The sequence below is a fragment of the Ornithorhynchus anatinus genome, chromosome 5 (assembly GCF_004115215.2).
Source record: "Ornithorhynchus anatinus isolate Pmale09 chromosome 5, mOrnAna1.pri.v4, whole genome shotgun sequence".
NCBI classification, from domain to species: Eukaryota; Metazoa; Chordata; class Mammalia; order Monotremata; family Ornithorhynchidae; genus Ornithorhynchus; species Ornithorhynchus anatinus.
The window spans coordinates 18,240,918-18,268,198 of record NC_041732.1 but is presented as its reverse complement, the minus strand read 5'-3'; the positions used below and the strand labels follow the sequence as shown (position 1 = coordinate 18,268,198).

Below are 27,281 nucleotides of genomic sequence, written 5' to 3'. Positions count from 1 at the left end.
GGGTTTGGGAGTCAGAGGACGTGGGTTCTAATCCTGTCTCTGCCACTTGTCTGCTCTGTGAAGTCACTTCACTTCTCTGGGCCTCAGTTAACTCATCTGCAAAATGGAGATGAAGACTGTGAGCTCACGTGGGACAACCTGACTAACTTCCATCTCCCCCAGTGCTTAGAACAGTGCTTGGCACATAGTAAGCGCTTAACAAATACCATTATTATTATTATTATCAGAATGGTCCCGAAACTGGATTTTAGAACAAAAGAATGAGGGAGCAAGGTAGGGTCTGATGAACATGATAATAAGAGTAACTGTCGTATTTGTTACATGCTTCCTATGTGCCAGGCACTGGGGTGGATACAAGCCAGTCGGTTGAACACAGTCCCTGCTCCACATGGGGCTCGCAGTCTTCATTTCCATTTTACAGATGCGGTAACTGAGGCCCAGAAAAATGAAGTGACTAGCCTAGGCTCTCAAGGCAGACATGTGGCGGAGCCGGGATTAGAACCCAGGTCCTTCTCACTCCCAGGCCCGGGCTCTTTGCACTAGGAGTGGGAGTCGGCATGGCAGCGTGACTTAGTGATTGTCTGCTGTGTGACCTTGGGTAAGTCACGTCACCTCTCCGTGCCTCAGTTCCCTCATCTCTATAATGGCGATCGAGACTGTGAACCCCATGTGGGACAGGGACTGTATCCAACACGATTCACTTGTATCTATCCCAGCACTCAGTACAGTGCCTGGCACGTAGCAAGCCCTCAACAAATACCAGGATTATCATTGTGATTATTATTAGGCCACACTGCTTCTCGTAAGACCCACCTCCCCCTTGGGAATGGCCCAGAACAAACCTAACTTGAACTTGGAGGTGGGTTTTCTCGTTTCTCTCTGGGGACCGGCCCTCTCACGTGCTTTACATCAGCCTGATAAAAAGCCAACAGAAAGAAAGTACTTGCCTCTGATTGTTTAACCTTTTGAGTTGCAGCCCTCTCTCCCCACCTTCCCCACGAGCTATCCCGGTAAGAAAGAAGCAAAACACGGATCCCTTCTGCATCGCTAGCAAGGAAACGGGTATCTATCAACCAGTAGTATTTATTGAATGCCTCTTGTGTGCTGTGCTGCATGATTAGGAGAGTTCAATAGAGCTAGTAGATACGATACTCATCCTCAGGGAGCCTACGGTCCAGCGGAAGATACCAACACTAAATTAAGTCCCCGGAGAAGCAGCATGGTGTAGTGGATAGAGCTCGGGCCTGGGAGTCAGAAGGTCATGGGTTCTAATCCCATGGGTTCGAGAAGCAGCGTGGCCTAGTGGAAAGAGCCCGGGCTCAGGAGTCAGAGGACCTGGGTTCTAATCCCGGCTCCATCGCTTGTCTGCTGTGTGACCTTGGACGAGCCACTTAACTTCTCTGGGCTTAAAGTTACCTCATCTGTAAAATGGGGATGAAGACTTTGAGCCCCAGATGGGACAACCTGATTACCTTGTATCCACCCCACTGCTTAGAACAGTGCTTGGCACATAGTACGCGCTTAACAAATATTATTATTGTCATTAATCTCGGCTCCACCACTTGCCTGCCATGTGACTTTGGGCAAGTCACCTCACTCTTCTGGGCCTCCATCACCTCATCTGTAAAATGGGGATTAAGACTTTGAGCCCCAGGTGGGCAACCTGATTACCTTGTATCTACCCCACTGCTTAGAACAGTGCTTGGCACATAGCGCTTCACAAATATTATAATTTATTATTAATCCCGGCTCTACCACTTGTCTGCCATGTGACTTTGGGCAAGTCATTTCACTGCTCTGGGCCTCCATTACCTCATCTGTAAAATGGGGATTGAGACCGTGAGCCCTACGTGGGGCAGGGACCGGATCCAACCTGCTTTGCTTGCATCCGCCCAGCATTTAGTACAGCGCCTGGCACAGAGTAAGCGCTTGGCAGATACCACAGTGATGATGATTAATAGTAGAGGGAGTAGATACAATTCCTGTCCTCACGGAGCCTACGATCCAGAAGCAGTAAAAGAAATCAGAGGGAGATGGGCGACGGAAAGGGAAGTACGTACCCGAGTGCGGCGTAACCGTTTTCCGCCTCAGGCGTCGTAAAAACGTAATCCCCATCTGCCGCTTTGGAGAAGATTTCTCAGGGAGGTCAAAGGCGGGAGTAGCTTTCCAGGTGGAGAAGTTCGGGTGAGTCCTCACCAGGCCTCCAGGAAGTGAAGCTGCGTCAGGGCAGCAAACCACACCTGAGTCACGAAATGAGAGAAGGCAGGGGGTGGCTTGGGTTCGTCGCATTCGTCTCTGCACACCCTCAAGTGTTTGATCCTTGGCCCAGCAGCCTCTGTTGAACATCCTCTTGAGGCCCTGCTCCGAACTGAGTATTTGAAAAGTAGACATGAAAGAAGTGACTCGTTCCCTGCCCTCAAGAGGCTTCCACCCGCACAGGGGAGACAGATAAGTAAATAAACGATCTCTCGCCCACATCCTGCCTCTGGCCTGGAACGCCCTCCCTCTTGGTATCTGACAGACAGTTATTCCCCCCACCTTCAGCTCTGTGGCCGAATTGTACTTTCCAAGCACTTTAGTAAAGTGCTCCGCACACAGTAAGCGCTCAGTAGATACAACTGAATGAAATTCTGAATGAAGGCACGTCTCCTCCAAGAGGCCTTCCCTGACAAAGCCCTCATTTTCTCCCACTCCCTTCTGCATCGCCCTGATTTGCTCCCTTTAGTCACCCCTAACCTCCCCCCGCCATAGCACATACGTGCTTATCTGTAATATATTTACTTAAATTAATGTCTGTCTCCCCTTCTAGACTGTAAACTCATTATGGGCAGGAACTGTGTCTACCAACTCTGTTTTATTATTCTACTGTACATTCTCAAGGACTTAGTACAGTGCGCACATTAAGCTCTCGATAAATCCGACTGGGTGTCAAAATCCAAGAGTACACATAATATCGCCTTGCCCTCTCCTACCTCACCTCCCTTGTGTCCTTCTCCAGGGGTAGGTTTCCAGTGCGAGCCAGGGGTTTGATGGCAGTGGCCAGTAAAGCCAGCCCAGGTCCGTAGACTGGAAGCTCGTGGCGGGCGGGGAACGGGTCTGTTCTGTGGTTCTGCCGTCCTCTCCCAAGCGCGTAGTACAGTGCTCTGCACACAGTAAGCGCTCGGTAGATCCGATTGACCGACTGACTGGTCTAGCTCGAGTGCCTCGAGCGTTAGGGTCGCCAAACCCTGGGAACGGTCCCGAGTTCCCCAGACCTCCCCCCGAGAGGAAGGTTTTTGACAGCTGAATGTAGCCCTCCGACAGAGGACCTGTGAAAACGGAGGGGAGATGGTTGCGGCCCTTGACCGTAGAACGTTTTCTTCTTCTCTTCTTCCTAAAAGTATTTGTTAAGCAGTCACTCTGTGCCAGGCACTGTACTAAGCGCTGAGGTAGATACAAGCTAATGAGGTTAGACAAAGTCCCTCTTTCACGTGGGGCTGACAGTCTTAATCCCCGTTTTACGGGCGAGGTAGTTGAGGCACAGAGAAGTGAAACGACTTGCCCGAGGTCACGGAGCAGACGGGTGGCGGAGCCGGGACCTGAGCCCAAGCCCTTGGACTCTCGGGCTCATGCTCCTTCCACTAGGCCAGCGGTAGCGTGAGGTCACCCACACGACAAAGTAAAGAGTGAGCTCGGTTTGGGAACAGAGACTTCCTGAACTCCTCATGGGCCTTAGGCAATCTTCTCTGTGCAAACTTCCTGATTACCTGGGTCCTTAGCAGGCACATCATCTCTCAAATAATCCTAGGTGCTCTTCGACCTTTGTGTTAGAGTACACTTCTGTCCGGGAACTCTTCCCTTCTTCCCAACTAAGTCCTGTAAAGGCCAGGCACAACCTACGGGCCCTGAGGTCCAGAGGCAGGCCTGGGCCGGCCTTGGATCGAGGTCCAGACTCTTCCCCTCCCCTGCCTCGTCTTGGGCATTTCAGACTCCCCACGTTGACCGGTGCTTAACTTAGGGGTGGTACAATAGTTCTGTAATTTGTGGCGGGACTACGATTCCCAGAAGCCCATGGGACAGCCCGGATTTTTCTCGACTCACCGCCTGTCCGGACTGGAATCTGTTGCCTTGTCCTGGGCCCACGTTGCACTGGGATTTCCAGACCCGTGCAGAATATGGCCCTTAGCCAAAAAAAAAAAAAAAGCCTCCAAAAAAAAAAAAAGTTTGGACGTTTCCCTAAACTGGATAAATGCCATCCAAACGAGGCGGATTAAGTTTTCAAGTCCAGGCCGACGGCACATTCACTTCCCGTTAATCCTCTTGGTTCATTTGAGTGGTCCCAGGCGAAACTCAGGGTAGCGTCGGTTGGGAATTGTGCTTCCCCACTGTGGGTTCCTCAAAGCTGTAATACTTCTAGGTGGCTGGAAGGACAAACCCTCTCTGCCCTGGGCCAGCCGGAACGTCCGGCTGTTTATCCGGAACAGCGGGTAAAAGGACAAACCCCCTCGGTGGTTTCTCCGAGTCCGCGACCGGCATCCTCCGCTTGGATGGAGTAAACAACTACTCCCAGGAAAAGATCCAATGACTCACTGAGACTGGTGCCGAATTTCACAGATAACCAAAGCTATTCGGGGTTTTGGTTTTTTGTTGTTTCTCTTTGCAAATCCTCCCAAAGAGTCAGGCTCCGGGGAGGCTGTGAAAGTGTAAAATGGCTCTTTGTTATGGCCATTCCTGAGATTTGATCAAGCCCTTTCTGGAGGTGGAGAAGGGAGGTAAATAATAGTGTATTTTTGTTGGAAGGTTAAAAAAAAAAAAAAGTCCTAGGATTTCAACCTCTTAGAAAACACAAACACAGTCATCTTAAGTACTTTCAGATGTAGCTCGAATTAGAGAAGCCCGTCACCGTCCCCGATTAGCTGTTTTCCAAATCCTGAAACATCAGAGCTGGTCAGGGGTGGGTAGCTAAGCCTCTGACAGTCTCTTCATTTATCTCCAAGCCAAGGAACTGGTGACTGGGTGGAATCTGACAGCCGGGCTCTGGAAATGGCACAAAGCGCTTCTCCGATTAGGAGGACCCCGTAGGCCACCTAGTAATGATGGTAATGATGATGATGGTAGTGGTTAAGCGCTTACTATGTGCCAAGCACCGTTCTAGAAACGCCGAGGTAGATACGAGGTAAGCAGGTTATCCCAGGTGGGGTTCCCAGTCTTAATCCCCATTTTACAGATGAGGGAACTGAGGCTCAGAGAAGTGACGTGACTTGCCCAAGGTCACACAGCAGACAAGTGGCAGAGCTGGGATTAGAACCCATGACCTCTGACTCCCAAGCCCGTGTTCTTGCCACTAAGCCACGAGCTGCCTGCCGCTAGCCAGAAGTAGTTTGAAGAACCGAGAAACAGCTATGTGTTAGACCTGGCTAGCTAGCATCAGCCAGCTCTTGGGGCGTTAGCCTTTCAGTTGCCCGGGCCTGGACCACCGAGGCAGCTATGTGGTATCTACCCCAGCGCTTAGAACAGTGCTCTGCACACAGTAAGCGCTTACCAAATGCCAACATTATTATGGGAAGGAAGGGGCGAGGCCTGGGAAACGGGGGGAAAGATTTAGCAATCGATCGGTCGTATTGACTGAGCGTTTACGCTGTGCAGAGCACTGTACTAAACGCTTGGGAGACGACACTAGAACAACATTCTCTGCCCACAGCGAGCTTAAAGAACAGACTGAATATGAGTTGAAATAGCAAGGAAGAAGCAGTGCTGCCTAGTGGATAGGGCACGGGCCTGGGAGTCGGAAGGACCTGGATCTGCCACTTGTCTGCTGTGTGAACTTGGGCAAGTCGCTTCACTTCTCTGGGCCTCAGTGACCTCATCTGTAAAATGGGGGTTAAGACTGTGAGACCCATGTGGGACAGGGACCGTGTCCAACCTGATCAGCTTGTTTCTATGGCTTAGTACTGTGCCTGGCACATAGTAAGTGCTTAACCAATGCCTTTTTTTTTCCTTAAAACAAAGGGGCAAGATTATTGCTGAGGCTGCAGGCTTCAGAAACAGAGGATGGTGGTGGTGAGGTGATGTAGCGGATCCTTCGCCAAGAGACTGCTGGACTTTTGGCTGCAGCTGATTAATGGAGGAGCAGTACATATTGAGCACCTGTTGTGTACAGAGGACTGTACTGAGAACTTGGAGAATTAGAGTAGAATTAGTAGCCTTGATTCCTGCCTTCAAGAACTTTACGTGGTAGCTGGGGAGACAAAGTAAATTATCAGTAGGAAAAAGCAGTGGAGTATAAAGATATACTTTTTTAGGGAGGTAAATCCTAGTGACGCATTGACTGTTTTAAGAGAAGCAGCATGGACTTGTGGAACGAGCATGGGCCTGGAAGGCAGAAGACCAGTTGCTGGCTGTGTGACCTTGGGCAAGTCAGTTCACTTCTCTGTGCCTCAGTTCCTCAACTGTAAAATGGGAATTCAGTACCTGTTCTCCCTCCTCCTTAGTCTGTGGGTCCCTTGTGGGAGCGGGACTGTGTCTGACCTAATTCCCTTGTACCTATCCCAGCACTTAGGGCAGTCAGTAAGTGCTCAGGGTGTGTGTTTGGGAGGCAGTTAGGGGTATATTTCCAGTGTGAGCCCACAGTTTGATGGCTGTGGCTCGCGAAGCCAGCCCAGGTCTCTAGACTGGAAACTGGTTGTGGACAGGGAATGTGTCTGTTCTATTGTCCTCCCCTTAAACGCTTAGTACAGTGCTCTGCAGACCGTAAGCGCTCAATAAATCCGACTGACTGACGGGTCCAACTCGAGTCCCTCGAGGGTTAAGGTCCCCAAACCCTTGGAACAAGAACCCAGGTCCTCCTACTCCCAGGCCTGTGCTCGTTCCACAAGGCCATGATGCTTTTCTTAAAAGCGCTCATTTCTGTCATTAGGTTTCGCCTCCCTCACGACCCTTCCCCAGACCCTTACATGCTCCAGGAGGGTGTGAGAACTCAAATGCTTGGGAAATGCTAGAGAAGCAATTGTGGGGGTTATAGGGTAGGGAGTGGAGAGATTGAGGGTTGGCCTCCTGGAAGAAACGGAATGAAGGAATGAAACGGAATGAACTGTACTAAGTGGTTGGAAAATGCAATTCAGCATCAGAGACCCATTTGAGGAGTTTGATCAGGAACGGGAGGAGGGAGACGGGGCGACGGTCACGAATCATCTCGTGGTTGGGCCAATTTTAATTTAAGATTTTCACTTTCATTCATTCAGTCAGTCGTATTTATTGAGAGCCTACTGTGTGCAGAGAACTGTACTAAGTGGTTGGAAAGTGCAATTCAGCATCAGAGACAATCCCTACCCAACAACGGGCTCCCGGTCTAGAAGGGGGAGACAACCCAACAAAACAAGTAGACAGGCATCAATAGCAAATTCAAATAGCACTTCAAATATTAAGGATCCAAAAGACAAACAGCCTGGTGTAATGGGAAGCAGCCCAGTCTAGCAGATAGAACGCAGGTTTGGGAGCCAGAAGGATCTGGGTTCTAATTCCGACTCTGTCACTCGTCTGAATTGTAGCTTCCCAATTAAATGTTAGCATCCCTTGTTCCCGAAAAAAAGGTCCCCCAAGGTTAGCTGGTTTAGAGCCTCAACACTTGTTTCCTATACCTCTATTTTTCTCATTTTAAACTCTTTTTGATTTAAATATATCCCATCCTTAATCAAAACCCAGTTGATGGGGATATTTTGCTTTAGAGAGTAAGCATGTCCCACATTAATCAGTGGTATTTATTGAGCACTTACTGCGTGCAGCGTGGTGGGTACAGTGCAACATAACAACGAGTTTACAGCCTTGAGGGGGAAACGGTCATTAATGGAAATAAATAAATTACGGATATATACGTGTTCTGTGGGGCTGAGGGAGGGGTGAATAAAGGGATCACAACCAAGTGCTAGTGACACACAAGGAGAGGGAGAAGAAGAAAGGCTTGGGGATGGGCTCTTGGAGGAGATCTGCCTTCAAAGAGGGGTTTGAAAGTGGGGAGAGTAATTGTCGGATATGAAGAGGAAATTATATTATTATAATGATACATTATTATAATAATATGTTATTACAATAATACATTATTATAGAGCAATAACAGCCCCAGGAGTTGCTGGGAGAAGCAGCATGGCCTCGTGGAAAGAGCATGTCCTGGGAGTCAGAGGACCGGGTTCTTATCCTGGCCCCGCCCTTTCTCTGCTGCGTGACCTTGGGCAAGTCACCTAACTTTTCTGTGCCTCAGTTACCTCACCTGAAAAATGGGCAATAAGAATTGGAGTCCCATGTGGGACATGGACTGTGTCCACCCTGACTAGCTTGTATCTACCTCAGCGCTTAGTACAGCGCCCGACACATAGTCAGTGCTTAACAAATACCATTAAAAAAAAAAGTCTGAGAATGAGCGGCCAGAAAGATAGGAGGAGAACGAGGAGAGGACAGTGTCAGCAAAACCAAGATTGGATAATGTTCCCAGGAGAACGGAGTGCTCGTCAGTGTCGAAGGCAGCTGAGAGGACGAGGGGGATTAGGATGAGGTAAGGCCAATGGGTCTGGCAAGGAGATCATCTGTGACCTTTGAGAGGACGGTTTCTGTGGGGTGAAGAGGGCGGAAGCCAGATTGGAGGGGGTCAAGGAGAGAATCGGAGGAGAGGAGCTTGAGTCTGTGGGTGTAGACTCAAGGAGTTTGGAGAGGATTGCTAAGAGGGAGACAACTGGAGAGAGACATGGGGTCAAAGGAGAGCTTTTTTAGGATAGGGGAGACGTGGGCATGTTTGAAAGCAGTAGGGAAAAAACCCTTGGAGAGCTAACAGTTGAAGATGGAAGTCAGGGAGGGAGGAAGGGAGGGAGGGGGCGAGTGCTTTGCTAAGGTGTGAAGGGATGGGGTCGGACGCTCAGGTGGAGGGGGTGGATTTTGAGGGGAAGTAAGAGATACGGCTGGGAAAAGTGGGAGACTTGAAGAAGGAACAGGAGGGGGAAGGGCCTGATGTGGGGCCCGACGTCCTGGGCCGGCTGAGGCGGCTCGGTGGAGAGATCTCGTGACCTCGAGCAGGTCTCTATCCCGAGCGTTGTTCAGAGGACCGTGCCTGCTGAGGTCCCTCAGCAGGGAGAGAGCTCAGTGTCCTCGGATAGAATAGGGATTTTAGGGATATCACGCCTGATGATTTCAATTTTCCTCAATAAAATATGAGGCCAGGCCATCGGGGGGCAAGAGGTGAGGGGACAGTGGGTTTGAGGAGGGAGTTAAACATCTGGGACAACTGGTGAGGGTAATGGGCGTAGGTGTCAATAAGAATGGATAAAATATTTTGCCGGACAGAAGAGGGGGCCGAGTTAAAGCCCACAGAGCTGAACTTGAGGTGGCCGAGGTCGGCCTGACATCTAGATTTCCGCCAGTGGCGCTCTGCGGCTCAGGCACGGGAGCCAAAGAAGCGGACTGTGAGTTAGCAGTACGAGATCGACGAAGGGATAGGGGAGCGAGAGAGTCGAGTTCAATAGAGAGGATGGTGCCGAGGGCATCAATTTGGTCATCGAGGGAAGGAAGCTTGCAGTTGGAAGCTGAATGGGGCATGATGACTTGAGAAAATTGGATGGGGTCAACAGATCGGACGTCTCTGGGAGAATATCACGGATATGAGGGGTGGGGGAGAGGAGGCAGGTGAGGTTGTGGTCAGATAGAGGGATTTCAGAGTTGATGAGGGTGGAGACTGTACAGTGGCTCGAGATGATGAGATGGAGCGCATGGCCAAGTTGGTGAGTGGGCGAGCTGGGGTGGAGCAGGAGGTCAGTGGAGCTGAGGAGTGATAGGAAGCGGGCAGAGGAACGGTCGTCAGGAACACCCGTGTGGATATTGAAATCTCCAAGGATGGCGAAAGAGAGAAGGAATGTGAGAAAGGGATCAACATAGTTCAGAAAGTTGAAGGTGAGGCCTGAGGGCCAATAGATGACAGTGACTAGTATCTGGAAGAAGCGGATGATAAGGGCTTCGAAAGATGGCAAAGAGAGGGATGGGGGAGGTGGGATGGTGCGAAAGCAGCCTTGGGGAGCGAGAAGGAAGCCAACACCTCCTCCTTTCCCAGTGAGTCTGGGAGAGTGGGAGAAGAAGAGGCCCCCCTGGATACAGCAGCAGGGGAGACCGTGTCATCTGGGGAGAAACAGGCTTCAGTGATGGTGAAGAGAAGCGGTGACTGGGTCAAGAACAGGTCAAGGATGAAGGAAAGCTTCCCCCTGATGGAGCAGGAAAGAGTGTGGCCTAGCGGATACGACATGGGCCTGGGAGTCCGAAGGACCTGGGTTCCAATCCCGGCTCTGCCGCTTGCTGTCTTGTGACCTTGGGCAAATGACTTCACTTTTCTCTGCCTCGGTTCCCTCAGCTGTAAAATGGGGATTAAAACTGTGAGCCCTATGGAGGACAGGGACAGAGTCCAACTCGAATATCTTGTATCTATGCCAGAGCTTAGAACAGTACCTGGAACATAGTAAATGCTTAAGAAATACCACCATTATTATTAATCTACAAGTCACACTTGAATGTGGCTGATGAGGGGGTGTTGCGGGAGTGGGGGGTGCGATGGGTGGGTGGGGAGGAGTTGGATGGGAGTGAGCTGACTGGCAGCGGGGTGGGGGGGGACAGAGGAAATGAGGTGTTTAGCCTGGACAGGATAACTGGGATAAAGCAGGGAAGAGGGGTGAGGGTGGAGCGAAGGGGTGGAGGAGGGATTGGATAGAGGGGGGAATGGGTGCTGGGAAGGGCAGATTGGAGGGAGGGAATGGAGGGGACTTGGTGAAATTGGAGAAGGGTAAGGATTCTAGGTGAAATTATGAACAGCAATAGCTGCTGAATCCGATGGTTCCCTGAGTAATTTGCTGAATTGACAGGGAAGAGGCTAATATTTAGGAGCGAACACAACTTTGGGTTGATGTAAAGGCAAGCAGCTGTTGATATATAAAAACCCGGATGTCAGACAGCCACACCCGCTCTGGGTTCTCCACTGTGGATTCAGGCCGGACTGTAGAAAGAGGGAAGAAGGAAATGGGTTCTCGGCCTTAGGAGTCCGGCGGGTGGACGGCAGGCGATGATTCCGATGTCCTGCGCCGGCTGAGGCGGCTCGGCGGAGAGATCTCGTGACCTCGGGCAGGTCTCTGTCCCGAGCGTTGTTCAGAGGACGGTGCCTGCTGAGGTCCCTCAGCAGGGAGAGAGCTCAGTGTCCTCGGGTAGGCCTCTGTCCCAGGCGTCGTTCAGCAGTCCACACCAACTGAGGCCACTTGGCAGAGAGCTCTGAGCGTCCTTTCTTTGCAGGCAGGGAATGCGTCTGTTTATTGTTTTACTGTACCCTCCCAAGTGCTTAGTACAGTGCCGTGCACCCAGTAAGCGCTCAATAAATACGATAGAATGAATGAGTCGTATACGGAGCGGGAGGGAGTTCCAGGCCAGAGGAAAGGTGCGGAAAAGGGGTTGGCAGCAATGTAGATGAGATCAAGGTACGGCGAGTAGGCCGGCGTTAGAGGAGCAAGTGTGTGGGCTGGGTCGTAGTAGGTTGAGCATTACTTTAGCGAGCGTTCCGATAGAGAGGTAGAAATTGCTAAATCTACCCAAACATTGACTTTGCCCCACAGCTGGCTTCCCGTGAAATTCTCTCCCCTCATTGATCGGAAAGTCAGATGACGGGACGTGTTAACAGGTGATGGATTGTTGAAATTGCCCGGGATGGATTGTTGAAAGTCACACAGCCGATAAGTGGCGGAGCGGGGATTAGAACCCGCCGCCTCCGACTCCAATGAAACAGGGGCAAGAGGGGTGCTTCTGATGTTTAATTTCCTTTTGTGAAAAGATACTCCTTTACAAAGCATTTGGAAGGATGTGAAACCGAGCTATTTAATTCTCTTTTTGTGGCCATGGGTGTCAGCTACTAAAAATCCCAGTTGACTACACGGAGTATGGATGTATGAGCGTAATTATTTTGTTTAATACATTTGCTAGCTTCATGTAGATATATTCAGATTTAAAATATAAGGGTGGTTAAGGGACCAAATTATTTTTACTTGCAAGAAGGCTGGCAAGAAACACTTGCCATCCCCGACTCCCTGTTTACCCGTTCTCTAGACCGAAGCTCATCGTGGCCAGGGAAAATGCCTTCCATTTTGTGTTCTCCCAAGTGCTCAGTTCAGTGCTCTGCACGCAGTAAACACCCAAAAGATAGGATTGATCGACAGATCGCAGGATTCCTTAATCTCTGCCATCCCCCAAGTCGCACTTAATCTCAAAATGTTTTTGAAAAATAATTTCCCTGTAATGGAGCGATGAGCTCCTCGTGGCAGGTATCGGTGGAAACGGTCTATCCCTAATTCAAAGATGACAGGGTTTTTTTAATGATACTTATTAAGCATTATGATCGAAGCATCGTTCTAAGCTCTGGGTTAGATACGAGGTAATCAGATTGGACACAGTCCCTGTCCCACATGGAGCTCACAGTCTTAATCCCCATTTTCCAGATGAGGTAACTGAGGCTCAGAGAAGTGAAGTGACGTGCCCAAGTTCACAGCAGACAAGTGGCAGAGCTAGGATTAGAACCCAGGTACCTCTAACTCCCAGGCCGTTGCTCTATCCACTAGGCCGTGCTGCTTCCCCACAGTTGTCCTACAGGTTAACTACCCTTCTGAAACATCCTGCTAAGAATAATAACCATTCTGAGAAAGCAGCATGGCCTAGAGAAAGGAGAACGGGTCTGTGAGTAGAGGACCTGGGTTCAAATTCCCGCCCTGCCGATCGCTTGCTGAGTGACCTAAGTCACTTTGCTTCTCTCTACCTCAGTTTCCTCAACTGTAAAATGGGGATTAAACACCTGTTCTCCCTCCTACTCAGACGGTGAGCCCCTTGCGGGACAGGGACTGTGTCCGACTTAACTTGTACCCACCCCAGCGCTTAGAACAGTGTTGGACACATAGTAAGTGCTTGATAAATACCATAAATACTAAATGTGCTAAGCGCCGGCTGAGACAGGAGATAAACAGACCCAAGCTTCTGGCCCACGTGGGGCCCACTCCCTAAGCGGGAGAAAGTGTGGGCATTTATTTTATCCCCGTTTTGCAGGTGAGAAAACCAAGGCACGCGGTTGTGTAAACCTGCCCGAGGTCCCACAGCGGAGGGGGTTGGGAACTCAGGACTAGAATGTGGGCTCCGTTAGAGACGGAGGACTGGGTTGGACGGCCCAGACATTCGACCCGGGATGGCACTTGCCCGTGGTCTTAGAAATTGAAAGTATTCAAACCTACAGACACGTAGCTCCTACTTTATGAGACCCTCTCTCACTTGCTCAGTTGCAAAGCTCTCCCCTTAATCCAACATCTCTCATTACCGACTGAAAAGCAGCAGGAAAACGGTCATTTGCGAAATCTGAACCCTACTCTCCTTTGTACGTAGATGATGGATCACCTAGACTATCCAGCCAATGAAGAAAATGGCGGGCCACCCAATGAACAGACCGAAGGACAACGATATTAGGTAGCCCCGCAAGAAAGCATTTCATTTTTTTTCTACGAACAGACTGAAAAGTTTAATTTTTTAATTGAATTTTTAATTGAATTTAAAAGAATCCTCAATAAATTTTTCGTGCTTGCGTATATATTTTTATGAACGGAGACTGTCAGAAAACAGCGTACGACGAAAATGTATTTTGCTTTCCGATGGCCAAAATGTCGAGTAAAATTGTGCCTTCACAGTAAATAAAAGTATATTGTCCATGAGATTTTTCCACCTGTGTTGTACACGGTATATTTTTATATAAGCATTTCTTGATCCTGCCACTGTGTATAAATATGTTGTCTGATTTGGTTCAAGTTGACTCGAATGCCAGAGACTGCTACTTCTGTCCGGTTCCGGGCTTCCGTGCAGATTTTATTACGAAGGAACGATGGGTTTCCGGCTTAGCCAGCGCTGGTTCGAAATTGCTGTTAACTGTCAAGGCCCAGGAAGTCACAGCTTCACAGAGGTCCGAAGACGTGAGTGGAGAGGGTGACTGAGTGGATTCGGGCTTTCCAAGAGGTGGCCAACTCTTGTTGAGAACGGAGGCCAAGTTCATTCCATCAACCTGCATAAATGACTGTTCACGATAGCCCTCCAGCGATGGAGAGGAGCCAGAGATGTATTGACGTTCTTGCTCCGGCCCTCCGCAGACCAAAACCCGAGTCTGCCGCTTTTGATAGCTGGCCGTCTTCCGCTTGTCCGTCACCGTCCAACGGGGGTAAGGGCGAGGTCGGGGATCTCCCCCGAAGCCCTGGACACTGACCCCGCTGTTTAGCATCTCTGAGTACGGGGCAAACCACCGTCTCACTCCCCTTTGCCCTCCTCAGATCGTAGAGAACGGCGCGGTCAACCCAGCCCTCCCCCAGCCTAGCTTTTACTTCTCTAGGAATCATTTACAAAATGTGGATTATAAACAATGATAATCTTTTGTTAAGGTCAAAGGGTGTTCACTTTCTCAAAGGTAGAGCTACTATTTAATCTCTTTCAGGGGCTCAACCATTCAGCATGTGCTCTAAATGGGGCATTTTTATTTTTCATTTAATGGTTGGTATTTGTGTTATAGATGACGTACAACTGTACCACAGGGATTAGCTGTGGGAAACTCACCCCGCAATTTTGCTCCCTGTGATTTTTTTTGCTTTTTCGGGTAATAGCGACCGAGCAACGCTCGGAGAGGTTAACGGCGAACCTTGGCTTTCTGGTCGAGAGTAGGAAATTGTTGCTGAGACTCCCTGTTTCTTGACAGGCTGGGATGATTCAAGGAGTCAAGGATACAGCAAGGATTAAATTGCTTCAAAAACCTCGGCTCTATTTTGATTTTATAATGTCAACATCAGGCGTGGGCCAATCACGGATTCCTTTGTCAAAACGAAGGCGATTTTATCCCATCGTACTGATAGCCGGGACGCGAGCGTACTTTACTGTCTTTTCTCTTTCACCTGAAGCGGGACAACCTGTTTTCTTGCCTACCCTCTATTCCTTCAAGTAAAACGCTGGCTTCTCCTAGGTGGAGTAATTTTACTGTAGCTTTATCTCAAAATGAAACAAGTTTTTTAGGAGTAGAACTGACTACTGTTGGTTTCTAAATCATGTCTGATTACTCAGCTGGCTGCCTTTGATAGACAAAACCCTTTTCTTGTTGAGTTATTTAGAAGATCTTGAAGAACCAACAAGAAAAAAATGAACAAGTACTCTGAAAATGACGCCTGCTGATCCTTAGCTTTTCTTTGTACTATTATGAATCAGTTGTAATTTATCCTGTATTGTTTTCTCCCAAGCGCTTAGTACAGTGCTCTGCGCACCCTAAGTGCTCAATAAATCCCATCGAACGATTACCAACCCATATAGGGAAAAAAAAAGATCTTGCTGGCCTGAAAGGTAAAACAGGGTAGTTTGGAAAAATAAAACTTGAAAAGTTAAAGGATATTTTCCTTCTAATTTGATGATTAACTTGAAGGATCTGTATAAAATAGTCTAATGACTAAAACTAGAACAATCGTATATGAACTCAGTTTAGAGGGTTAACTTGATTGAAAATCCAGTTCATATTTCTCTCTCTCCATTCCCTCTGCCAATTACTTCGAGTGGAAACTAGTCGCTTCCCAGACACGCGTTGTGTAAAAGCAAATAATAGTAAGTCCTTGATGGGTGCTTTTCCCAAGATACAATCGAAAATGACTTGGGGCATGAGAATTCCTGTAAGATAGTTCTGACTATAAATTGTCACCGAATTTTCTGTTAGAAATTCAAAACAATCGTTGACAGAATAGAGATTAATACTGAAGTTTTGATCCTTTTCCTCCAATTTTGCTGAAACCGCTTTGGAGTTTAGCATTCTCTCCTGGGTAGAGTGTGAGCTGCGGTATTTTTTTCCTCAATATGAAAAAGTTTTAATTTGGCATTGGGATTTAATCGTCGGGTTTAGTGGATGTACCTAGAAGCCGGTGAATTTTAGGTAAACCTTTAGGTAAACCATCTTTCCTGTTTCTGCCCCAAGGCTGCTGTTCCTGGGATATTTCGGCCTCGAGCGAACTGGAAACTGCTCGAATCCCTAGGCGGGAGGAGGTGGGGGGTTTCCACTGACATTCGACCGGTGAGATTTGAGAACTTTCAGAGTTGGACGGCCCAGGCTTCAGTGAGGAAGTGGCTTTTACACTTCCCACGGGTTGCCTGCAGCCCTAGTTACACAAAATGGAGGAACTTAGCCCCATTTGGCTTTAGGAGGAAATTGTGAAGGAAAATGAGAAGATGTGGAAACATGAGCTTTTCAGAAGCAAGGTGGAATTTCTGCCGCAGGAATTATCTGAACTACATCCCGGAGCCTTTTGTGGTTTGGATAGCTCTAGTTTCAGATAAGCGTTTCAAGGCTCCTGTTTGCATCACTGAACCCGCAGGCCACAGAAAAGGTTCAGAGATGAATACTATTCAGCCCGTACCTTTGGGCAATAAAGAAATCCACAACTGACTACATCCTTCTACACAGGACCACGTCATTTATTTTTTTCTAAATGTAACGGGGGAATTGGTCTTGAGGACCTAAAGAATCCGTCTGGATTTTCCGTAGAGACCATCTTCATCTGAACGTCAGCATTGAGGGAGGAGACTTCCAAGAAAGGGGAGGAGATGATGGGAAAAGCAGTATCCCGCCCCTCGGGGGCCTGGGTCTAATTCCCACCTGCGCAGTCTTTCCCAGCGCCGCGTACAGTGCGGTGCACGCACTAAGCGCTTAAATCCTATGTCCGGTTTTCAGTATCTAGAAAAACACCACCATTTGCCCTCTCAGCCGGATTCGTGGGCGTCCCCTTTGGTAGCTTCCCAAGTCTGTCTACCCTCCTTGCATATGATCAAATACGTGTTTAATTAAGTTATCTTCTGGCCGCTGACTCGGTAGCTCTCTTGCTAGGAGTTGCTTGTGAGAGAACAATTATTAGGTGCTCCACAGAAGCTTCCATTGTATTGTGCTCTCCCTCACGCTAATGCAGTGCTCTGTACACAATGAGCGCTCAATAAATACCACCGGTTGTCATCAATGGTATTTATTGAGCACCTACTGGGTGCAGAGTAACTGACCAGGAGGTAACACTCTTTTTTGTGAATATTGTTAAGAGTTCTGGCTGAGTCATATTAGAGCGAGCAAAGATTTGGTAGAATTTTCTTAGAATGAGGTAAATTACTGAAATGTAAATTAATTCAATAACACTACTAACTTTTTGTGACCTTTTTATATAAGCAGTGCTAATTTTAAAAACTGAATTTTGATGCTTTTTTATTACTGATAGGTCTTCTCTAGTACAACGGAATCTACTGTGCTTTGAACTGATGGTCCCGATGAGCTGACCAGAACCAGTTTTTCAAATGTAAAGATGAAGTGTTGCTATTTAATAAATTTTCTTTTTAAAAGAAGCTGGAGTTAATGATTATTTTGGTGTTAACCAGACCTTTTGTTCTTCTGACTGTACATTTACCCAGATGTTCGGAGCCCCTCTGTTGTACAAATAACAAAATAGTGGCCTGGCGTTAGTGTAAAGAGCATGGGCTTGTGAGCCAGAAGACCTGGGTTCTAATCTTGACCCTGCCAGGAACCCGCTGTGTGGCCTTGGGCGAGTGGCTTCACTTCTCTGTGCCTCAGACTGCTCAACTGTAAAATGGAGATTAAATCATACCCCCTCCTTAGCGAGCCCCATATACGACAGGGACTGTGTTTGGTCTGAGTACCTTATACGTATCCTAGTTTTTAGTACAGCGCTTGGCACATAGTAAGCACTTATGGGCCAAACATAGTAAGTGCTTACTATGTGCCAAGCGTTGTACTAAAAACTAGGATAGACACAAGATAATTATTATTAAGACTCTGAGCTAGAGACCATAAGTCACTAGGGTCAGAGAATGTCTTCCCACTCCATTATATTGTACTCTCCTGAGTACTTAGTACAGTACTCATCACACAATAAGCGTTCAATAAATACCATTGATTGATTTAAATGGCAAAGGCCAGGCACCTGATTACCTACCCCAGCGCTTGGAACAGTACTTGGCTCATAGTAAGTGCTTAACAAGTACCAGAATTATTTTAGAAGCAAATTGGTTTGATCACAATCCCCATCCCCATTTGACCGATGAGGTAACTGAGGCCCAGAGAAGCGAGGCGACTTGCCCAAGGTCCCACAGCAGACGAGTGGCGGAGCCGGGATTAGAACCCATGTCCTTCCGACTCCCAGACCCGCGCTCTATCCACGATGCAGTGCTGCTTCTCTAATACCATTGATTGATTATATTAATGTCCGTCTTCCCCTCTGGACTGTAAGCTCCTTACGGGTAGGGAACGTGCCAGCTAATTCTGTCGTATTGGACCCTCCCAAGTGCTTCAGCGTGGCTCAGTGGAAAGAGCATGGGCTTTGGAATCAGAGGTCATGAGTTCGAATCCCAGCTCTGCCACTTGTCAGCTGTGTGACTGTGGGCAAGTCACTTCACTTCTCTGTGCCTCAGTTCCCTCAACTGTAAAATGGGGATTAAGACCGTGAGCCCCACGTGGGACGACCTGATTCCCCTGTGTCTACCCCAGCGCTTAGAACAGTGCTCTGCACATAGTAAGCGCTTAACAAATACCAACATTGCTCGGCACTGAGCTCTCAATAAATACCCTTGATTGTCTGCTAAGGTGGTCTCTTCTTGCCTAGGCTCCCTGAAGCGGGGGTGAGGGGGTGATGAGGGCTGAAATGTGGATAGGGGCTCAGAGAGTTGATCGGAGCTCAGTCCTTCTTTTGTCTCTGTGGTATCTGTTAAGCGCTCACTGTGTGTCAAACACTGTTCTAAGCACTGGGGTAGATACAAGTCAATTAGGTCAGACCCAAGCCCTGTCCCGCTTGGAGCTCCCAGGCTAAGGAGGAGAGGGGGGACATGTCCTTGTTAACCTTGTCTTTCCCCTCTGCCCCAAATCGGCCTCGAGGTCAAGTGTGGGCAACGGAGAGGGAGGGATCAACCTTCCCTCCCATAAACTTCCCGTACCCCTTCAGACACCACACCCAGATGACTCTTCCTCCGAAATATTTCCCAGATGTACCTCTGCTTCCCAGACTCAGCCCTGCTCCGCTCTCCACGCCTTCCCACTACTAAGGCGTCTCTGCCAGTCTCCCAACCTTCAACTTTCCCTCCATTGCACACCCAGCTGCAAGACTCCTCCTCCTCCTCTTTCTCCTCCTCCTCCTCCTCCTCCTCCTCCTCCTCCTCCTCCTCCAGGCCTTTTCACAATTTGTCACGTCTCCTTACTATTCTGCAGGAGATCCCAGTTTCCCTCTACAGCGGCCTAGCAGATTGAGCCCGGGCCTGGGAATCAGAAGGACCCGGGTTCTAATCCCAGCTCTGCCGCTTGCCTGTTGGGTGACTTTGGGCAAGTCAATTAACTTCTCTGTGCCTCAGTTCCCTTATCTGTAAAATGGGGGTGAAGACTGTGAGCCTCACCTGGGACAGGGACAGTGTCCAACCTGTCTCTTTTGTGTCTACCCCAGCGCTTAGAACAGTAAATGCCATTCATTCATTAATTATATTTATTGAGCTGTGTACTAAGCTCTTGCGAGGATACAATATAACAATAAATAGACACATTCCCTGCCCACAACGAGCTCACATAGTAAGCATTTAACGAAGACCATAAAAAAAAAAAAAAGATCATGTTTCAGCCTAGTGGGAAGAGGACAGTACTGGGAATCGGGAGACCTGAGTTTTAATCCCAGCTCTGCCACCTGCCCCGCTTGTGACCTTGGACAGGTCACAACTTCTCTGTGCCTCAGTTTACTCATTTGTAAAATGGAGACAGGATACCCGTTCTCCCTCCGTCTTAGACCGTGAGCCCCATGAGGGACAGAGTCAGCATCTACTTGTGCTTCTATCTACCCCAGGGCTTAATGTAGTGCTTGGCACATAATAATCACTTTATTATTATTGTTATGGTATTATTATTATTGTGGTATTTGTTAAGCACCTGCTATGCTAAGCTTGTTAGAATAAGAATTAATTTTCATGGTGTTTGTTAAGCACTTACTGTGTGTCAGGTGCTGTACTAAGCACTGGGGTGGATACAAGCAAATTGGGTTGGACACAAGTCCTGTCCCACGTGGGGCTTTCAGTCTCAAACCTCACTTTTACAGATGAGGGAACTGAGGCCCAGAGAAGTGAAGTGACTTGCCCAAGGTCACACAGCAGACAACTGGTGAAGCCAAAATTAGAACCCACGACCTTCTGACTCCCAGCCCTGTGCTCTATCCACTTCACCATGCTAAGCTCACTATGGTTACTAGGGAAGCAGCGTAGCGTAGTGGCTAGAGCGTGGACCTGGGAGACAGAGGACCTGTGTTCTAATCCTGGCTCCGCCACTTATCTGCTGTGTAACCTTGGGGCAAGTCGCTTCACTTCTCTGGGCCTCAGTTACCTCATCTGTAAAATGGGGATTAAGACCGTGAGCTCCATGCGGAACATGGATTGTGTCCAACCTGATTACCTTCTATCTATCCCGCATCGTGGCACATAGTAATAATAATGATAATAGTGGTGGTATTTGTTAAGCGCTTACTGTGTGCAAAGCACTGTTCTAAGCGCCGGGGGGATACAAGGTGATCAGGTTGTCCCAGGTGGGGCTCACAGTTTTAATGCCCATTTTCCAGATGAGGTAACTGAGGCACAGAGAAGTTAAGTGACTTGCCCAAAGTCACACAGCTGGCAAGCGGCAGAGCTGGGATAGTAATCACTTAAATACCATTTTAAAAAAATCGGATTCTTCCTCAGTAATATTTCAGGGCCCTGTAGCGTCCCTCTAGACTGTAAGCTCATTGTGGGCAGGGTTAGGGTTATACACGGCACATAGCAGTGAAATACCAAAAAAAAAAAAGTCCAAGTGTCTTGACTTCCAGTCCTGTCCTCTCCCCACTAGGCCACACTCCAAGATCCCCCCAATATTGGATCTTCCAAACCCTTCTCCTGTTCCTCTCCTCCCGCTCCCCATTCCAGGCCAGCTGCTCGCTATCCCTCCCACTAAACTTTCTTGCCTCCAAGCCACTGCATACCTTAGCACTTGCGTGTATATTTATTACTCGTGATTTAATTGCTTTACTTCTGCTTTTGTCACTTGATCTTCACTCCCACTTTTGCCTACTGTCTGTCTGGCAGTTTGAGGCCTCTCGTCTCCTCCACTGGTCTGCAAATTCGTGGAGGATAAGGACCCCCTCCTTTACTGTGTATATGTTCCAAATACTCAGGTCTGCACTGTGTACCCAGCGCAGTGTTCTATACCCAGGAAGGGCGTATTGTATGGCAGTAATAATAACTGTGGTACTCGTGAAGCGCTTACTATGTGCCAGGGACTGTATTAGGCACAGGGGTAGATACAAGTTTATTAGGTTGGACCCAGTTCCTCTCCTACGTGGGGCTCACAGCCTCGATAATGACCATGTGGACACCCCCTCTGCTTCATCAAACTTGCTCCTTGTGGGCTGAGAATCTGCCTACCAACTCTTGTATCGACACGGTGAACACTTCGAGGGAACAAATTGCCCCCCTGCCCGTGAGGAACAGGAAAACACTTAGGGCAGTGCTCTGCACAAAGCAGCATGGCTCAGTGGCAAGAGCCCGGGCTTGGGAGTCAGAGGTCATGGGTTCAGATCCTGGCTCTGCCACTTGTCAGCTGCGTGACTGTGGGCAAGTCACTTCTCTGTGCCTCTGTTACCTCATCTGTAAAATGGGGATGAAGACTATGAGCCTTACGTGGGACAACCTGGTTAGCCTGTATCTACCCCAGCGCTTAGAACAGTGCCCTGCACATAGTAAGTGCTTAACAAATACCAACATTATTATTATTATTAATAAATACCACTGATCTAGCAACCTGGTTCCTCCCCCTTCATCAAAGCTCTTCTAAAACACCCTTCTCTTTCAGGAAACGTGCCAGGATGAACATCCCCGATTCCTCCCCACCTACCCACGCCACCCTAATCACACGATTCCCCCCCAGCAGTGGGCATTTACAGCTCTCCTTTACATATATGTCTGAGAATCTGCAAACCTCTGCGATTCTTGGGTTACCTGGTTATTTGTGTGACTCTCATCTTTCGTCTGTTTACATGTTCAGGTTTTGTATTTGCCCATCTCTGCTGGGTTTTCTGTTCCTCATGGGCAGGGTGGCAATTTGTTCTTCTCTTGAAGTCTCCACCCTGCCAAGGCTTTTTTCGGTTCGTTTTGTTTGTTTGTTTTTTATGCTACTGTTAAGTGCTTACTGTGTTCCAGGCACTTAACTAAGCCCTGAGGTAGATACAAAATCACCAGGTAGGGCAGAGTCTCTGTCTCACAGTCTTAATCCCCATTTTTCCAATGAGGTTACTGAGGCACAGAGAAGTGAAATGACTTGCTCAAGGTCACACAGCTGGCAAGTGGCAGAATCAAGATTAGAATCCAGGTCCTTCTGACTCCCAGAATTTTTATCCGCACTTTGGTACATCCAGAAACGAAAGCACCTTCCAGAAGAGTTTGAAGACATTTTTCGAAGAGAGGTTTACGCTGAGTTTCTAAAGGGACAGTTGGGGAAGTAGAGGGAAGAATTACACATGTAAAAGGGAAAATTGGGGATGAGGGGAATTGATAGAGAATGAATTCTCCATCAATTAATGATGGAAATTGATGATATCGTCCATTCATTCACTCAATCGTATTTATTGAGCGCTTAGCTTACTGTGCGCAGAGCACTGTGCTAAGCGCTTGGAAAGTACAATTCAGCAATAGAGATAATAACAATGTTGGTATTTGTTAAGCGCTTACTATGTCCAGAGCACTGTTCTAAGCGCTGGGGTAGATACAGGGTAATCAGGTTGTCCCACGTGGGGCTCACATTCCTAATCCCCATTTTACAGATGAGGTAACTGCGGCACAGAGAAGTGAAGTGACTTGCCCACAGTCCCACAGCTGCCAAGTGGCAGAGCTGGGATTCGAACCCATGACCTCTGACTCCCAAGCCCGGGCTCTTTCTACTGAGCCCCTGCCCACGACGGGCTCACAGTCCAGAAGGGGAGAGACAGACATCAAAACAAGTTAGAGAAGCAGCGTGGCTCAGTGGAAAGAGCCCGGGCTTTGGAGTCAGAGGTCATGAGTTCAAATCCCAGCTCTGCCACTTGGCAGCTGTGTGACTGTGGGCAAGTCGCTTCACTTCTCTGTGCCGCAGTTACCTCATCTGTAAAATGGGGATGAAGTCTGTGAGCCCCACGTGGGACAACCTGATTCCCCTGTGTCTACCCCAGCGCTTAGAACAGTGCTCTGCACATAGTAAGCGCTTAACAAATACCGACATTATTGTTAATTTTATTTATTTACATTGATGTTATTGATGCCTGTTTAATAATAATCATAATGATGGTATTTGTTAAGCGCTTACTATGTGCAGAGCACTGTTCTAAGCGCTGGGGTAGATACAGGGTAGTCAGGTTGTCCTACGTGAGGATGTATACACATATCAAATCAAGTAAACAGACATTAACATAAATAAATAGAATTAAAGATAAGTACGTATCTACACAAGTGCTGTGGGATGGGGAAGCGGGGTAGACTAAAGGGAGCAAGTCGGGACGATGCGGGGGGAGGGGGAGCTGAAGAAAAGAGGGGCTTAGACTGAGAAGGCCTCTTGGAGGAGGTGAGCCTTCAGGAGGGCTTTGAAGGGGGGAAGTGTTATTGTTTGGCGGATTTGAGGAGGGAGGACGATCCAGGCCAGAGATAGGATGCGGGCCAGGGGTCGACGGTGAGACCGGCGAGAATGAGGCCCGGTGAGGAGGTGAGCGGCCGCGGCAGAGAGGTACGGGCCGGGCTGGAGAAGGAGAGAAGGGAGGTGAGGTAGGAGAGGGCCAGGGGATGGACAGCTTTGAAGCCAAGAGTATTTGAAGGCAAGGCCGATAGGCAACCACTGGAGATTTTTGAGGAGGGGAGAGACATGCCCAGAGAGTTTCTACAGAAAGATAATCCGGGCCGCAGAGTGAAGTATAGACCGAAGTGGGGAGAGACGGGAGGTTGGGGGGTCAGAAAGGACCGGGACGAGGGACTAAATAGGAATATCGCTGACCATTAAAATGGACATCAAGGGCCACACGGGCCTGGGAGTCAGAGGACCCGAATCTAATCCTGGCTCCGCCACTTATCTGCTGTGTGACCCTGGGCAAGTCGCTTCACTTCTCTGGCCTCAGTTCCTTCATCTTTAAAATGGGGATGAAGGCTGTGTACCCTTCCGGGGACACGGACTGTGTCCAACCTGATTAGCTTGTATCCACCCCGGCGCCTGGGGTGCCTGGCCTATAGAAAGCACTTTACAAATCCATTAAAAAAGAAAAGATTCTTCCAAGTGTCTCTCCTGGTTGGGGACAGAAACCGGGTTGAATGAGCTAGTGTTGAGATCTAATGCTTATGTTATTAAGTTTCTGCAAAAATAAGTTTTTCCTATGGAAAGGTTCTCGGAAGGGGGAAAAACTATTTAAGATCTTTTGAATTTCACTGCGAACCTTAAAGCTCAAAGGCTAAATGTTCCCAGTTCCAGGCAGACATCTGAAGGGAGGGGAAGGAGCAGGGAGAGGTTATTGGTGTTTAACATCCCTGAAGTTGCTTTGAGGATTATGTTAAATCGGAGGCTTGGCTTTTATGAGCCGACAGATTCGGTCTCATTCAAATGTTTATTTTGAATAGGCCTTGAATTTAAATTAGTGTCAGGGCCTTCCCGAGCTTCAGTTTTATGCCATAAATACCAAATGGAGAAAGACTCCTCAGGACTTTGCTCTTTATTTTCTTTTTGAAATTTTTTGCTGCTAGTCTCAGTATTTTAAATTAAATATTAAGCTCCGCAGGTCAATTGGTGCAATATTGGTATGTCTTTTTTTCCCTTTTAAAGTTCATGAGTTTTCCCGAAAGTGCAGGGAGCCAAGTGTGATGTTTTTTCCCTTTTTTAAAAATGATATCTGTTAAACACTTACTAGATTAAGATTATAAGACTGTGAGCCCCATGTGGGACACGGATTGTGTCCAAATTGAGTAGCTTGTATCTACCCCGGTGTTTCTTACAGTGCCTGGCATATAGTAACCGCTTAACAAATACCATTAAAAAAGAAGAAAACAGGAAGGGCTCACAGTTGAAATGTCTTAAAGCAGTTGCCAACAGAGTGGGTCTTCAGAGCCCAACACCCACAGACAATCCGGTGGAGACGTGTCCTGGATGGTCTAGTGGAAAGAGCACGGGCTTGGGATTCAGAAGGACCTGGGTTCCAAATCCGACCCCGCCACGTGTCTGCTGCGTGACCTTGGGCAACTCAGTTCACTTCTCTGGGCCTCAGTCATCTCATCTGTAAAATGGGGATTAAGACTGGCAGCCCATGTGGGACAGGGACTCCGTTCTACCTGATTAACTTGTAACCCCAGCACTTAGGATAATAATAATAATAATAACTGTGGTATTTGTTAGGCACTCACTCTGTGCCATACACTGTACTAAACTCTGGGGTGGATACAAGCAAATCAGATTGGACACAGTCCCTGCCCCACGTGAGGTTCACGGTCTCAATCCCCCTTTTCCAGAAAAGGGAAATGACCCAGAGAAGTGAAGTGACTTGCGCAAGGTCACCCAGCAGACAAGTGGCCGAGCGGGGATTAGAACCCACGCCCTTCTGACTCCCAGGCCCAGGCTCTAACCACTATGCCAAGCTGCTTCTCTAAGAGCTTGCCACCTAGTAAGCACTTAACACATTCATTCATTCATTCAATAGTATTTATTGAGCGCTTACTATGTGCAGAGCACTGTACTAAGCACTTGGAATGTACAAATCGGCAACACAGTCCCTGCCCATTGACGGGCTTACAGTCTAATAGGGGGAGACAGACAGACAAAACATGCCACTGTTATTATTAAATAAGCCCCCTGAGTTGGCTGCTTGCTTCTCAGATGATTTGGAGTCAAGCTGATGTCTCAACCTGTGTCTGAGAATCTCGGGGGGGCGGGAGGGAACTTCTCAATCAGCAGATTCAGCGTATTGGAATTCTCAGCCAGAACCAGCACCTCTTGTCTTTCCACATGCTTTCTCAGAAAAAAAAGAGAATGTCACAGGGCGATCGAAGGCAAATTGCAGGGTTAAAGAAAATGCTAGGGAAATACTGTGTGTCCTCTTCCTTCGCTTCATTTGACTCCTGGATGCCCCTTCTCTCTCAGCCAGTGCGCCCCATTCAGTGTTCTCAAATTTCCTGAAAAGGAGGTCGCTCAAGACCGAATGTGTTTCTTCCATCGCCCCAAACAGTCGGTTCAATTTAAAGGGAGGATGGCTCCCAAGGGAAGCAGCGTGGCCTAGCGAACAAGAGCACGGGCCTGGGAGTCATAGGCCCTGGGGTTTTTTTATGGTATTTGTTAAGCGCTTACTACATGTCGAACACTGTTCTAAGCGCTGGGGTAGGTACAAGTTAATTAGCTCAGACATTCCCTGGCCCACATGGGTCTTTAGAGTCTAAACAGGAGGGAGACTGGGTAATAATCATAATAATAATGTTGGTATTTTAGGTGCTTACTATGTGCAGAGCACTGTTCTAAGCGCTGGAGTAGATACAGGGTCATCAGGTTGTCCCACGTGAGGCTCACAGTCTTAATCCCCATTTTACAGATGAGGGAACTGAGGCACAGAGAAGTTAAGTTGGTATTTGTTAAGCGCTTACTAGGTGCAGAGCACTGTTCTAAGCGCTGGGGCAGATACAGGGTAATCAGGTTGTCCCACGTGAGGCTCACAGTTAATCCCCATTTTACAGATGAGGTAACTGAGGCACAGAGAAGTGAAGTGACTTGCCCACGGTCAAACAGCTGAGAAGCGGCAGAGCCGGGATATTTAATCCTCATTTTAAAGTTGAGGAAACTGAGATGCAGAGAAGTGAAGTGACTTGCCCAAGGTCACACGGCTGACAAGTGGCAGAGCTGGGATTAGAATCCAGGTTCTTCTGACTCCCAGGCCCCTGCTCTCTCTACTAGGCCATGGTTCTACTCCCAACTCTGCCAGTTGTTTGCTGTGTGATCTTGGTCAGGTCATTTCACTTCAGTGGGCTTCAGTTTCCTCAACTATAAAATGCAGATTAAATACCTGTTCTCCCTCCTACTTTTTTACTGTATTTGTTAAGTGTTTACTCTGTGCCAGGCACTGTTACTAAGCTCTGGGGTAGATAAAAGCTAATCAGGTTGGACAAAGTCCCTGTCCCACTTGGGGCTCACAGTCTCCATCCCCATTTTTACA

At 48.3% G+C, this 27,281-nt stretch overlaps 2 protein-coding genes across 2 annotated transcripts in view; both read left to right on the top strand.

Annotated features, from left to right (window-relative positions):
• Positions 1–17,412, top strand: part of SPPL2A (signal peptide peptidase like 2A) — a 61,145-nt gene extending 43,733 nt beyond the window's left edge. Inside the window, exon 15 of the mRNA XM_029064744.2 lies at positions 13,408–17,412. Coding sequence (XP_028920577.1) covers positions 13,408–13,488 — 81 coding nt within the window. The 3' untranslated portion in view covers positions 13,489–17,412. The remainder of the gene's footprint in view (positions 1–13,407) is intronic.
• TRPM7 (transient receptor potential cation channel subfamily M member 7) overlaps positions 14,110–27,281 on the top strand; it is a 101,309-nt gene continuing 88,137 nt past the window's right edge. The window contains 2 exon segments of the mRNA XM_029065075.1: positions 14,110–14,227; positions 14,664–14,717. Coding sequence (XP_028920908.1) covers positions 14,110–14,227; positions 14,664–14,717 — 172 coding nt within the window.